Below are 15587 nucleotides of genomic sequence, written 5' to 3'. Positions count from 1 at the left end.
GTCCATCAAGCGAACCACGCGATTCACGCGTCCTCGCTTTTTCCTCCAACCTTTTGCTTCTCTCGTTTTTTCCCGCATTATTTTTTCATCTTTTCTTTTTTCGATCGTTCGAATTTTTCACATTTGGACTTTTCGCTTCCTATTTACCTCGTTTGTTCGGACTGTTCTCGATGGAAAAAGCATTGCGATTCGAGGATACTTAGTGTTTTTCGATGGCGCGTATTATCGCGCGACCACCGGTACATTTACGAGATCATTAAACTCACTGAACAACAAACGATTATTCCGATTATCGTTGGTTAACCGAACTCCGAAGTGGAACAATCGAACAATTATTTGGTTGGCCTGCAGCATGTACAATATGTACGATCATGGACAGCAACGTACAACGCGTCGAGCAGCAGCTTGCGCCGTTATCGAATTTTCGACTACGCAAAACAATAACGAATTTAACAAGGAACGCGTAACGATCAGGTTCGATAACAGACTGCCTGTTTATTATCATCGGCGATATTATTACGGACGTACGCGCGCCAAGAATCCATGTTTACATGGTTCGATACAAGTCTCCAAACAATAAACGACCCGCCATAGAAGCGACTGCCTTCTAACGATCATTTTTTTTCATCCCAGGCCGGATTTTCTGCAATCTCGTCACGCATCCCTCGTCCATAACGCCTACACTTGTTCTCCCATATTTCTATATCAAACGCGTCGCGCGTTCGACGCCTCCTACGATTTCCCATTTCTCTTTTCATGGGTCTTACGCGTTTACAGATGGCAGATAGCTTCGCGAGCTCGAGCTTCCCAGAAACGTGTACCTAAACACGAAAAAAACGACTAATTCTCGGACGTAAAAAGATTTCGGGGAAAACGACGAAATTTGAAAAAACAAATGCAACGACAAGCGAAAACAAAACGGTTTCATTCGTTCCGGGCTATCCATTGCCAGCGCACCTAAAAAATGGAAAAACCAACCTATCAAGGACACAAGCCAGATCGATTTGTTTCCCGCTACGCGTTTTGGAAACATCGGTTCTCAGCGTGGTATATTCTCAACAACGCAGCGGTCTGTCTCTACTGCGTTCCGGGGCTTCGAAAGAAACGCGTAGTCCGTGGAAACGAGGACCGCGCGATTACAGATATTTGCGTTAACGACGAAGAAGACGAAAAACGGAAAGATACTCGGGGAAATTCAGCGAGATCCGAGTGTAGAGCTGAGGGGAGATTTCGCGTCGCGGACAGATTAAGTCAAAGAGAGACAGCCAACGGGCAAATAAAGAGAGGATTTTTTCTGAAGTGCCTCTCTCGTCGAGACATTCCGTCCAATTGAACTCAGCCAGCAGTCGGTCGGCACCCACGTCAACCAACAGGCGAAACAACCAGTCGTCGCCGGTATCTTCGCCGCTGTGTAACGCAGTTATTGTTGTGACTGGCTCGCGCTTCGGGTTTCCCGGTTCCTATGGAAAAACGAGGGGCCTCTTCTTCCCTTCCTCCCTTCGACGTTTCCCGTCCTGTTTTCTCTCTCGGCAAGGTAACTTCGACTCGCGAGCACCCCCTTTTCCCCCTTGTCGCCCATCTTTCTCGCTCGGACGCGCTTCGTTGCATCTTTCTCGTGGATGTTCTCTCTTCTTCGTCTGCGCCTCCACCTCCACGCCATCAATCCCCTTCCTCGTGAGCTGCCAACACTGCCAACACCGGCTGCCGCCTCCTCCTACTATCTCGTCCGCGTCCTCGCGCAGCCACGTTCGTTTCGTTTTCGTCTTTCCAGCTTCTTCCATTCTTTTCTGTCTTCTCCGTTCCTCTTCGCTTCTTTCCTTTTATCTCCTTCTCTCTCTTTCTCTCTCTCTCGTTTCGAGAGGGTGCTTTCATCCAACCATCCTTGTCTTCCTCGATAATTCCAGACTCGGTTTCTCTAACACGCACAGACGATCGTCGCTTTTTTGGCTGCGAATTGGACGAATTAAGTCGGAGGAAAAGTGGGTATGCCAACTCCTCGCGAGGAGGAGGAAGAGGAGAAGGAGGAGGAGGTGGTGGACGTGGAGGTGGAGGTCTCGGTAGAGCACTCGGGGGCAATAACTCGCGGCGTGTTGTGACTACGCGATGACGGCCAGACCGCTGGTCGCTGCTGTCTTTCTTTTCTTCCGTCATTTGCTCTCTCTTTGTCTGTCTGTCTCTCTCTCTCTAGCTTTTTCTTCTTTCTGCTCGCCGTGTCTCTCGCTTCTTGTTTTTTTTTCGTTTTATCGTCTCCTCCGGTATGACTCCGTGTTTCACCTGGCGCGGTTTTCACGTCGCATTCGTCTCCGTCGTTTCACGGTTTTCCCCACCGAACGATCGTATCGAAAGAAAGTGGCGCCGACATCTGATCTATTTATTTTGATCTCGACCCAAAATCGCCTGCCTCTTCTCATTTCGAGGTCTCGCGATGTATCAGAAGAAACGAAAAGCGAACATAATAAACGAGAGTTTCGTCGTGTTTCGAACTAGTCCTCGATTGCCTCTCGTTAGCAAAGCAAACACTACGACACGAGGAAAAAACAGACGACGATAACAGACGCAGCCATTGGACAAAGAGTTTCTTTACAAATTTTCCGAAACTCGAAAAATCGCAAAGTTAGGCAACCAGAAGAGAGCCTCTGTCTCCTGACACACTTGACGTCATCCTATATCGTAATGCTCCCACGAATTCTTAGCTCGTGTTCCAAGGAAAACCCTGTTTCCGTGCAGCGGCCCATTCCCCGTGCATTAACCGTAGCGAAGTGTTCTCGAGTCTGCCAAGATTTCAGTCCCGATACGAACTCCCTCCCACCCCCGACACAAAACGTTTTTCCATCTGTCCGCCGACTGTGTCGGCCCGCTACGGATCAACGCTAAATTCGCGATTCTGGAGCAATGCAATCGGTTCGCCATCTCCCTGTGTCCGCCTTTAATCGAGATCGTCGGTGCCGTTTAACCGAAACCCTTCGACCTGATCGGTCGGAATAGAAGCGAGAAGACGATCGGAGCGTGCACCAGCGATTCTCGAAAAACGAATCGATTACCATACAGAGTACGTGCTTGGCAGAGGAAGATAATGGTTGCTTCGAATACCTTCGCAAATCGCTCGTATCTTCTGCCAATGAGCGATAAGCTCCTTCCGTTCTCTTACGGAACGAGAACGTTCCAAAACGCGGCGGAACAAAGACTCGCGACCGGCGTGTACGGTTCTGCTTTGTTTTAGAAAAAGGAAAAGGAGCAAGAGGGGAGAAAAAGGAGGAACGCTGCATTCCAACGGGACCAAACGAGGAAGATTAGCCGGTGGGATTACCAAGGGAAGCTCGGATTCGCGGGAAAGCTCGCGACAACCTTGAGCAAGCGCATTCCTCCCCTTGGAAGGGGTTATTCGGAGGAACGACAAAGCTCTCGGAGTTGCGCAAATACGGGTGTTCGTCAAAGGTATCCGATCCAGGAATTATTTAACAAGCCGGAGCAGCTCGGCTGCTCGTTAATTATCAAATTGTCTGACGATTGTACGACCAACCGGAGTTCCATATCAACTTCGCTTCTGTTTCACGAACCCTTCGTTGACACGAAATACTTCCTGGCTAAGGTTCATTGTTCCGCAAATTCGCGCGACATTTCACTTTTTTTATTATTTCAGTAGGATACTTTCGAGCGACCGCAGTTGTTGGATCGTGCTTCCGTGTGGCGAAAACGTTGGTCGAGTCGAAGCTGCGGCTACAGATTTCCTACTTCCTCCTTTTTCCACGTTCGCATTACGTGACCTCTTTCATAGATCCGAATGGGTTCTAGACCGTTCGGAAATAATACTCCGTGAGTAGGTTATTTATAACCGCGACAACGAACCGGACGTCTGATCTACCAGCTCCTAGCCGTGTTGCGTCAGCCGTCTTCTCAAAGTATATTTTTTCGCCCGTGGAAACTGCTCGGCCGACCTTCGCGTATGCAGAAATCGCGCCAGGGTGCTTTCTCGGATCTCGAATAAAAGAAGAATGCCAACGAAGATGGAAGAAAGCGAACGGTGGGCCGCGATAACAGCGGGAAACTCGATCGAGCGAAATCAACGGACGAAAAAAGAACAACACGGCTACCGAAGCGTAAATTGATCATAGTGATCTATAAGCGGCATACGAAACAGAGCAGCATATAGTCGTCTGGAATATAGGACAAGCGAAGAAATCTGCGCAAAAGTGGAAGAAAAGAAGAGGCAAGAAAAAAACAAAAGGAAAAGCGCGAGCTCACGGAAGGGTGAAATAGTCAACCGCGTTCGGCATACAAATCGCTGGGCGTATCCGCATGCTGTGGCCGCCACCAGTCTCGCAGCCGTGATATTCAATCTACGATTCTTTAAGCCGGCTCATCCCTTATTCCGACTAGAAAAGAAGCGTGTGTAGGAAGGGCAACTGATAGAGAGAAGCCGGAGTCGCGGGAGAAGGGGTGGCGGCTTAACCGGCAGGGAAAACACATGTTATCGACAGGCTGTCTTTTTTTTGTTGGCTCGTTCGTGGCGGAGGTTGAAATCGAGGTTAAAAAGAAAACGAGAGGAGGTAAAAAAAGGGGGAGCTTGGAGGGGAATCCTAACTCCAACTTTTTACCGAGTTTTTAACGAGATACCGAAGCGTTTTCCACGGGATAGTAGAAAAGGGTAGACGAGTCGAGTGGAGAGAGACCCGGAGAATCGTGTTTCTCGGAACGCTGCGTCGCAGTTTAGGCTGCTTTTTTCCCCTACTTTCGCGCAGGCTTTCTGATAACAAGGAGCGAGGTTCGTCCTCTCCGATGGATCGATCGATCTACCGCTTATACCGTGATTATTACGACACTGTGGATCGAGCGGTCTGTCGCACAGGTCGCGAAGCGCGTGCGTTGATTTCAAGTTTGAAACCTTGAATTTCGCGAAAGCGGGTCGCGGCTTCGAATTGTTGCCAGCTACCAGTCATTAAAGATTAACGATATCTTAACATTCACCTCGTTACCGTGATACGCGACCATAAAAATATTCATCGTGAGTTCCGTTTCGCGTTTGCAAAGAAAAAAAAAAAAAAAACGATTGGTCTTTTCGACGATGGAAGGATCTTTTGGCGATTTTGAGCGGGAAGAAAAATCGACGAGCCCGAAGAGACAATCGAGGCATCGTTAATCACGTGAACATTTGTCCGTGGCAGAAATAGTCAAGCGTCAGAAATGCGCCGGTACGATAATAATATGCCCGTAATTCAATCGTTGATGGCGACAAGCGATAGCAAATTATCGCATTGTATTCGGGAACATTGATTGTCCTACGGCAACTGTTCTGCCAGCTGTGCCAATTTCGTGAATCCCAATCCTGTACGATGAGACGGAACACCGAAGGGAAAACATTTCCGCAAACGCCATCGAATTGCGAACACCGGCCAATTCCCCAGCGGAGAAAAGCGGACCATAAATTTCGCGAGCTGGACGATATTAAAACTTTTCTTCCTTCCAGAAATGATGCATGTCGTTCCTTATCACCGACCACGGAGATTCGTCGCGATTCGTGGACATTAATCAGCCACGAGTTTCACATTTTTGGAGAAGCTCGTCGTTTTTGAAACCGAGAACGTTCCTTCGCGTATAATTCGTTCTTTTGCGAAACATTCCATCGCCGGCCACAATTCGACGAAATTCGCGCGATAAGAGGATCGCGAGGATAGATCTTATCGCGTCGTTCCGTGATAATATCGAGGTTTCGTTATTGTGGAAAAATCTCTGCTATGTTCGCGAACGGACAGGCGGACTGTGCGCCGTGCCGTTCACGAACCATCGATGCGGTTCACCGTTCACTGATCGCTTGTCGTTCGGATCGCTAAAAATAATCACGCTCGAGTGACCGGCCACGTTAGATCGGCAGTCGCCCAGCAGTCTACTCGATCGTCGACATAGCGAACGACATGCCGCAATTTATTCCGTGTTCCAGTTCGTACCGTTGAATCGGCCGCTCGACATAGACCTGCGTCCATTTATCATGATCGAATTATTACGTTAAACCTGAACGTATTAACGCGTTGAGGCTGCTATTCAAATTCTATTCCAAAGTACGCGTATTACGTTTTGTTGCAGCACCGATCATCGATTCGAGATTATAAATTTTACTTCGAAAGGAGGTTTCATCGTTTCTTCGTTCTTTTCTATCTACTTACAAACGCTCTCGAAAGTCGAGAAATTCCAACGGAAACGTGGCATTTCCACGGACCAATGAAAGGGCGTGACAAGGCGGTGTCACGCTCGATCCAATTGCCGATCCCTCGTCCTGACTCTTTCGCCAATTAATCTTATCTGTAAATTAATTTTCTAAAGGAAAGAACGAACCGAGCCGTGGAACGCGAACGAGAAACGATCCGAGTGTCGCGCAGTGAACGCATCGCAGCGCATCGCTACAATCGCATTCCGGGTAAACTAATTTCGATGCGAGCGAGCCAGGTGGAGCGCAGCATCGAGAGCACCGGTTCTCCAGATCGGCGGCGGATCACCTCGGAGACCTCGTGCTCGAGGCTGGATCGCCGGCCGCCCAGCAGTCTACCTGCTCGCCGCTACGGTGTATACACACACCACACGTGTGGTCCCCCACCCTGACCACTCGCATACCCCACCTCTAGCTATGCACGTGCGTGTGCGACCGTCTGTCTGTGCGTGAGCCACCGTCCACAGTCCACGGTATATAGAGCGTACCTGCGGGTTCCTCTGAGTATGGGCACAGGGCCGTACGTGCTCTGGATACGTACGTGCCGATTTCCCTCCTCCTGCCCGCCTCGCGGGCCCACTTCTCTCCCTTATTCCTTCCTTCGTTCTTCCTTCCTCTTTCACCCAGTCCTTTCTTTCGCTTTGCTTTGTCTCTCCATCTCTCACTCTCTATCCGTCTCTTTGCTACTCCTCCTGATGCCCTTGTGCCTTACTCCCCTTCCTTCGACGATCAATCTCGTGTCCCATGTACGAGCTCTGTTCCCGCTAAGTTGCCAATTATGCTTTATCGATCGACTATCACGAGACACCGACTTTCGCAGAAATGAATAGTCGAAATTCTCTTTGATCGAACCAGGCATTTCATCTAGCTAATTCACGTTAATTACATCGCGCTAATCCGTCGTCGGTGAGCGTACAACGGAATAGGAGATGGGAAAGAACGAAGTCAACGCTGACCCATATACAATTTCCGAAATACGTAGTCGCGAGCGATAAATGAAAGTCGCTTCTATTAATTTCACGGTCGGTTCGTAGTCGCGTCGCAACAGTAACAGGTAAAGGTTGGCATGGGGGCATCGCATTGCCCGTTACTCGCTTTAAACAGAGGCATCCAATATCGTCTACGCGATTAGCCACTTGAAAACGCGTAGCCAAAGGAACGAACCGAATTTCAACGGCGCGCTCGTTTGATCAAAAGTGTCACAGCAAGACGATCGTTATTTTCGAAGGATCGGTCTTTTAACTATCTGCCCGAAGCACCGTTGCACCATAGCACCGTTGCACCGTGCACCGACACTCGATGGTGCGTCCTACATACACCCGTCGAACGCAACGATAATTGACGTCAATTAATTTCTATAGTAATTCGTTGCTTCGCAGGCGACAGCTGCGCAGCCTCGACCAAAGATTTCTCTATCTAGCAGTAGATGAAGTTGTGAAAATCAACGCGATTGCATTTTCGTTTCCTGGTGAAAATGCCTGAAAATTGGAGCTTTCTGATTAGACTTGGTTCATGCAGAGAACAGCAGCTCCCTACCGAGAAATTACAAGTATCGAAACGATTAACCAGCACCCGCATGTGCTTGCATCGCACGCTCGACGGTACTCGCGGTAAATGCCAAAATAACTCGTAGCCCTGAACGTTGCGCGCGTCCCTTTTAGGACCTGTCATCGTGCCGACACATTGCGCCCGAAGATTCTAGTCTCTTGCGCGATAACGCAATATCGCGTGTGCCACAAGAACGATCGAAGGAACGAACCAACGAACCAGATATCGCGCCGCTGAACTCGTAGTTACACCATAATGCGCAATCGCTGCATACACGGTGCACGATCTAAGAATAGCACGTAGAAATTTCTGCGAACGCGAGCTCTTAATCTGCCCGACGAGACCGCTTCCGAAAAATGGTCGACACTATGGTTATTCGATCTGTGCTCGGTTACCTTTCCCGATTTCATCGGCTTTACAGGTTCTGATATAAATAGGATTAATAATTAGTCCCGTCTAACGAACGTTGTGTTACGATGTACCAAAACAACGACGATAGACCGTGCGACATTTTGCCGCACATGACTAAACGTTTCCGCCTTTTTAAACTACAGATACGACTTTAAATACCCTGTGCTTATCGCTCTCGAGATTACGCTTGGAAGTTCATCAATCGTAGAAGTAGTCATTTAAACGGAGACGAACGATGTTGACCCGAAACAATTCGGTGCTGGTACCTTTTCACGAATCGCAGTTAGTTGCAATTACTATCGGAGAACTCTTACTTACGAAGATGTGATTCACATCTCTGATCATTGATCACTGCCGAAACGGAGATTCGACATGCGAATTCGTTAATAGCTCTCGATGGATTTCGAGCTGCAAGTAGCGGCAGATTCTTGTACCGTGCAACCTGTATCCCCAAGAGAGTCGTCCGGAATCTCGTAGAAGCCTGAAGAAAGACAAGCGCTCCCTTGGAAGCAACGGATCGCGTTGGCCAAAGGCGAGAACAACCGTCGAGATACGATAACAGTCGCAGGTATCCGAGGGACTCGGGGCGCGTGACGACGAGGATAGTCGCGCGCGACACGACTATGCTCTCGATATTCCGTTTTTCTTCGCCCGCTGTCTCACTCGGGTGGCATGGCCGAGTGTAAGCCAACAGAAGTAAGGACGGGTTTCCGATTAAGGCCTTATAATTGACGTCCCGGGTCCCCCCGTCTGGCTTAGTCACCGGCAACTGGGAGAAGGGCTGGCGGACCCGCTTTTGCGGATCGCGGATCAACGAACCGTCGCGTCGCCGGACACCAGAAGCGTTTGCGCCTCTTTTCACGCCCAACTTCTGCACCCCTCGTTTCCTACGAGTCATACGCTTTTCATTTTGGAAAAGTGGTTTATTTAAAAATCTGCTCTTCTCAAGAAGATACTTTGAAAACGCTTAACAAAGCAAAATCAAATATTCGAGAGAATCGTTAAATAAGAGTGAAATAATTCTCGATAAGAAAAGACTGGAGGTTCCAGGTTTACGAGATTTTTTAACGATCTGTGACTAAGATTCGACGAGATTATCAAGATTCGAAGCTCCCGAGAATCCAATTTACCCCTCAACGTTCAGACGTACATGATAAATCGGTTTAAGCGGAGGCAGAGGAGCCGAGTCTCTAGCCGAGTGGGACGGCTCCTCTCCGCTCTTCACGAAACGAGATACTCCAAGGCTTGATAATGGGATAAGTCCCGGAAACTTTCGATACGCGTCAAGGCGGATGTGTAATACGCACAGGTGAAGAGGGTTTGGAGCTGGGCTGCTGGGCAAACGAGCGCAACAGTTCCGAAGTCGTAAACGAGACGAGGAAAGTGGACGACGAAAACGACGCTAACGACGCTGGAGCCGAGTTACTCCGAAGAAGTATCAAAGAACTTTCCTCCCTTTGCGCCGTACACAGCAGCAAGCCCGATCGAAAAATGTCCGACATATTTGCAAAGCGTCCGCTTTACGAATAAAACAGAATCTGAACGAACGTGCTTCGAATAGACGACGCTTCGGTCGATGCTTCGATTTTATCGATCTCGCTACGTTGATCTCCTTTAACGTGTGTTGCGCAAATTTCTCAAAACGCTGCTCATTAACTCGCCTGTATCGGAACGTACGAGCAACGCTAATTCCGACGCGACGTTATCTATGCGATCACGGCGGTATCGATAACTCGTCTCAAAATGTCGCAATACACTAAGGTAATACATTATTCCTAGCTGTGACTAATTCGAGTAAACTAGTAGATGATAAATATTCGAGGAAACGTCTCGATGGATCGAAGAGTTGGAAAACGCGGTATGTTACAGGTCGAAACAGGGAGACCACATGTGCGCGACGAGTTGAAACGGAACATCGGCTCGTCAAAAGTCTCACAGATGTTCTGTGACGAGCTACTTTCGATATCTAAAGCCGAGTCGACCAAGGCGCACAACTTATCGCGATAAATCAAGTGGCGGAAGGTCGCCGCCACGGTAGTCATCGGACAGCGCGAACAAGTCTTTGGCCGGGAATCGTCACGGAGGGAACGAGCAGGCAGTCGAGTGGAGCGCGTTGAACCGCGGGCAAATTGGACCACCTTCAAAACTCGAGACTCGTTACGCTCGTTCTGGCGTCGAGTTCCGGTGGAAATGCCCGATCACGTCGTCATCGTAGTCGTCGACGGTCGCCTGTTCGGAAAGCCGACGAGTAGCTCGTAGTCGGACGCTCGCGTGAGCGAGCGAGCGAACGAACGAACCACGCACGCCGACTTGAAGGCGATCCAACTTACGTGGCGGTTTAAATATACGCGTGTTCGCGTCTCGATTACGCGCCTCGAGGAAAGCACCTCTTCTCTTCTACGTGGGCGTACTCGTGTAGCCAGAAACGAGTCTCAGATACGATAAGTAATAGCGTCAAAGCTTGGTTACAATTTATTGTTCACGGTTCTAACTGTCTGGAATGATTTTGCCGAAGCCGAAAGACGTTCTACAAGCTTGTATCGCGCGCGGATTAGGTTTCTAACGGACGGCAAACTGCGTTTTTTCCATCATATATAATCCGACCGTATCGAAGAAACGTCATGGTGGTTCAACGTCTAAGCATCTGTGCGTATGATATCCAAAAAATCAGGATACCAGATATCGTATCGGTGGAAGATTTTTCGACAGAATCCAGGCCGAGGTATAGCGCGTTTTCGATAGGATCGTTGAATATGAGAATACGCTCACGCGTGAAAATAATAGCAAGAGTTGAAGCATACGCATCCGTAAACGCGACGCGATGCGATACGAGACACGGGGGGTCGCGAATCAAAAGCACGCAGCTGCAATAACTCCCGATCGTTCTCAATAGTCGTTTCTTCGGTCGAGAGCGAAGCTCTTAGATTAATGGGCTAGAGATGATAATCGTACTCACCGTAATCCGGTCGAATGACAGCCTGCACCGCCTGTTCGTTCTTCTTGCTTCGTATCACCGGCTCACCGAGGATCGTGAAGTTTCTGGGTCCCACGCGATTCACAAACACTAGATACACTTTACCCCTCTTAATATTGGCTCGCACCACACCACTCTGATTATCGCGTTGCTGTTGTTGTTGTTGTTGTTGCTGCTGCTGCTGCTTCCCATCGTTGTCGTAGCCACAGACCGTCGACTTGCCGGGCGCCGATTTGTCTCGAAAGTGCAGCCTGACGCTGTCGTTCTTTTGCAACGGCTGGAAACCGGGCTGGCTTTTGTATACTTGCTTCACCTCGAACGTCACCGCGTAGTTCGAGCCTGGTTTCCTCACAGAGGACATGCTTCTCGCTTTTCCCTCGAACACCGTTGGCGCTAGATAAGCTCTGTTCCCAACGTCCACGTCAGGACACCAATTCTGACCGCGACAACCCTTGTTCCGGCATCTTCGTCGCTGTTCTCTCGGCGAGTCCGCTTTCGTACGGTTCTTTGGTCGTTGCTTGGTCGATCTGATGACACGCGGCCTCTCCATCGACGATTCGGTTCCGGACGAACGCAGGATCGGTGTTTGCGTGGACGAGTGACGAGGTAGCTGGGTCAATCCGGTCTCCTCCATCTTTGGATAAATGTTCGCCGTCTCGTCATCTAGACGACGGTTGACCCGCTTCGACGATGATACGAACACGTCGCGTATCGAGTCGTCGAACTCTTCCTGAGTCGTGTATCTCTTCGAAGCATCCTGGGAACGAAGGTTTCCCACTGGGAAAGTCGAAGTTCGATAACTGCCAGAAGCTTGCTCGATCGTCGACGATGGACCCTCGTCACCGATCTTCTGGTACGTCCACGAATCCGATGCAACGAACAGTTTATCATTCTCGGTGGCGAGTTGCAAGTTCGAGGGGAATCTTCTCTCTTGCTGTTCCTTCCAAAGTTGTTCGGATCGTTGGTTAAGCCGTGACGTTGGTTGAACGTCGTCGTCAACCGGTAATTTGTAATCTCGCGTAGGTTGGGCGAGGGTCTGGTCGGCTGTTCGATGCTCGCGTATATCGATAGTTCGCGTAACGAAGTTCCAAGTTGGTAAACGGTAATCGAGGGGCTTTTCAACGGCGGCGATGCTCATCGATGGTGGATGGTCGCTGGTGGTCCTCGTCGACGTCTCCTCGAGGGAGTTCCAATTGGCGGGGGGTGCCGCAGCGAGCGCCAGTGCGCCCCACCAGCCGCTTAAGATCCCGGCCAAAAACAGAGACGCCCACATCATCCGACCTGCTTGCTGGTTTAATCGGGGGTGAGGTCGACACCTCGGTCACCCCGAACGCAGCACACACCACTCTCTCTCTTTCTCTCTATCTCTCACACACACTCTCTCTCTCCCCTCTCTCTCTCTCTCTATCTCTGTCGCTTTCTCTCTGGTGCTTTCTCTTCTCTTTCTTTGTTCGCGAATTCGCCTAAAAATCTCGCGAGAAGATCTCTTTCGCTATCGATATCGCGTCCCTCTCCTCCTGTCTCTCGCACGCGTTCAATCTTCAGCGAAGCCTCATTCGCTCGGAAACTGCTGTCTTCGCGACCCCTTCGTCTACCAAGGTCTCCTTCCTTCCGTAGACGACTGTCGTCGAATAATGAGAATCGCTCGTTCACGAGGTGTTGTACCACCGGCAGCAGCAAAACATCGGGACTTCCATCGGACAGATTCTCAGCTGTCTGCTCTTCGTCCAGCCTAGTACCGTCCTCTTCATCCTTGATGCCTCGGGATGGATGCGACAGGAACACCGCGGTACGAATTCGTACTGCGTCTATTCGCGATTATCGCAAACGATCACGACCGCCGGCTACTGCGATTGTACTCCCTCTAAACCTCATCGAGAAGTACAGTTCAAAACTCGCGATCATCCTGTCGATCGATGGAGAATAACATCCTGCTCGCGATTCCTTGTATCCGTAATAGGCGCCGTCGTCCCTTCTTAATGTTGTGCCTGCGTTGCAAATAGTTTTGTTTATATACGCGACACTCCTATATTGAAAATAATAGAGTACTTCTACGACTTTTTCGTTGGATTTCAAACCTTTTTCGGATCGATCGAGAGACTTGGTTCTCCAAATCGACGATCGTTGTATCCTGTGCGTACACGTCGAACCGACTACTCCTTCATTGTATGTTCGACCTGTTCGTCCTGTTCGACCGTATTTGATTTTGGTTTTTTTGGAGCACTCTCCCGGTGGCGAGTCGGCGGCACTGTTTCCGTATCTCGAAATAAATTGTTGAGAATTGATAAAGAATTTCGCGCCACCCCCGATCTCGTGGCTCGGTCTCTCGTCGTATCACGTTGCACTCCGAACGAGGAAAAGCCGAGGATGATGACACACGACGTAGGAAGGAGCGGAATAAGAAGAAGAAGAAGAGGACGAAGCAGAAGAAGAAGACGACGACGACGACGACTACGACGACGACGACAACGACGACAACGACGACGACGACGACGACGACGACGATGACGACGAAGAAGAAGATCAAGAAACTGTCGGCTTCCTCTGACCAGCCAGAGAGACACACTATTTAAATATACTCACGAGGCTCTCGCGCGGTTGGTAGTGTCGACCGTCGAAGTCTAGCCCTTGCGCGACGCACTTCACTGTTCAGTTTTACCACACGATTCTTCCGCCTCCTCCTCCCCGTTGCCGTCCAGACTTGTCGACGTTTCGCGGTGATCGCGGCACTAACGTCGTCGACGACGACGACAACGATCGCGCACGTCAACGAATCGCGAGTAACGTAAGAACGGGAACGAGCGAAACACGAAACGCTGGTTTGCGAGCGAAAATTCTCGGCAGACGGTGAACGGAGCAACGAGCGTGGTCGTCGGATTCGCGAGGAGGAGCGACCGAAGAGACGATCGTAGTACACGGTTCAACTTCGACACCGATTCTACGATGGCAACGATGCTTCTGTCGGTTGTGCTGGATGGCGGGCACGCGTTCGGTTAATATCGTGCGGGGGATCGGCGCGTGTGTTGCACGCGGCATGCACGAGGAGCCTCGTGTCACGTCGAGGCGGAGAAGGGATTGTCGGTGGCCCCGCGTCGGGCGCGCGCGACGGTTCAAATTAGACTGAACGGCCCGCTCGCGCAGCCCGAGGCCGGCCACAGCGCCAGCGACTCCTGGCGGACGCCGGTCGAGGCTCTGCGCGCGCACCGACCGAAGCGGCGACACCGAGAACCCCGCGCTCGCTACACTCCACTCTACACACAGCCAGACGCCAGACCACGGGACCTTTAAGAACCTGTGTAACGACGACCTAACAACCGAGGAACCGCACGCGTGATCCTTCTCTTTCTTCTCTCTCTCGCGTCTCCTTCCTGACTGCACACACACAATCACCATGTGTCTCTCTCGCACCTTCACTCTTCCATCCAACTTCATCTGTCTCCAATCGTGAGTACCAAACATAAATGTCCTCTTTGTTACGCGACCGCCCTCCTTTTTTTTGGTTAGGTTATACATTCGCGTAATTCTGATTGCTATCACGAATCTCCGTCTTAGTTATCTACTCTCGCGATGCGTTGAACGCGAAACTGCGTCACGAGAGGCAGGATAGAGACGAGGATCGCGATGTTTTCACTCGATATTCACTTGTTCATAACGCACTATAATCCGAGCGCGTAACGTTAATCGGGATGCATCCGCGCCAAAAGTTCGCGCATTAAAGATGGCGGTCGCGTCATTAACGGTACACTCGTGAAATGATTCGAAGCGTCTTTATGCGCTTGTTGCACCATGCTTCGCGTTACAAATTCCATTCTTCGTTTTACGTCGTATTTTCACGCGGTGTTGACGTACACGGAGGTTCTACTGACCCTCGTCACGTTTATTTTTTGTTTACGCTTTTTGTGGAGGTTTCACTTTGCTCGGTGCGCTAAGGCGACATGGTTCAGCGCACAATAAGCGCCTTTCTCCGTCTCTCTCTGTCCTCTACCTCGACGTTAGATTGTCCTTCGTTCAGACATTTATAAGTACAATCTAGTGGACGACGTTGTTACTTTTTATCCTTCCCTTCTTTTTTTTTTTATGCTTATTTATGTGCCGAGAAAATCTCGTTCGCAGCCATGAAATGCACATCAGGTTCTCTCGTTAGTAGTATCATTTTTATTTCGATTTCTCTCGATACTGTTTTCCTTTACACCGACAAAATGTGATTTCAAGCGTGCTTCGTGTTTCTATACAATGACGTACGATACTTCGATTTTTAACGCATGAATATACGCGAGACGTTGCGTCGTTGTGATTATTGTTATTGCGCAATTAACGTCGACAGTTCTCGTAATTTCTGGTAAACATTGATATTTTAACCCGTAATACGAGTTAAATCGGCCCATACGCGTACACGGCAACAATGTTTTCAAAATAGATAGAACTTTGTTTTCACTCGGGCTGTATTCGCGTTTC

The 15587-nt window shown here is 49.8% G+C and overlaps 1 protein-coding gene across 8 annotated transcripts in view; it reads right to left on the bottom strand.

The window, feature by feature from the left end:
• The window catches only part of vn (membrane-bound neuregulin protein vein), a 200980-nt gene extending 185629 nt beyond the window's left edge, over nt 1–15351 (bottom strand). For 5 of the 8 annotated variants that reach the window (XR_013058324.1, XR_013058325.1, XR_013058326.1 and 2 more), the window contains exon 1: nt 11115–15344. Coding sequence is in view for 2 of the 8 variants with exons in the window: in XM_033332830.2 (XP_033188721.2) it covers nt 11115–12408 (1294 nt within the window). In the remaining 6 variants the exon portion in view is untranslated. Of the gene's footprint in view, nt 1–11114 lie in introns of all 8 variants that reach the window. The other 3 variants (XM_033332830.2, XR_013058329.1, XM_033332828.2) reach the window with 3 other exon arrangements.
• Between the last annotated feature and the right edge of the window lie 236 nt (nt 15352–15587).

Source organism: Bombus vancouverensis, chromosome 5, assembly GCF_051014615.1.
Source record: "Bombus vancouverensis nearcticus chromosome 5, iyBomVanc1_principal, whole genome shotgun sequence".
Classification (NCBI taxonomy): domain Eukaryota; kingdom Metazoa; phylum Arthropoda; class Insecta; order Hymenoptera; family Apidae; genus Bombus; species Bombus vancouverensis.
Note: the sequence above shows the minus strand (reverse complement) of the source record. Positions and strands in the feature narration are given on the sequence as shown.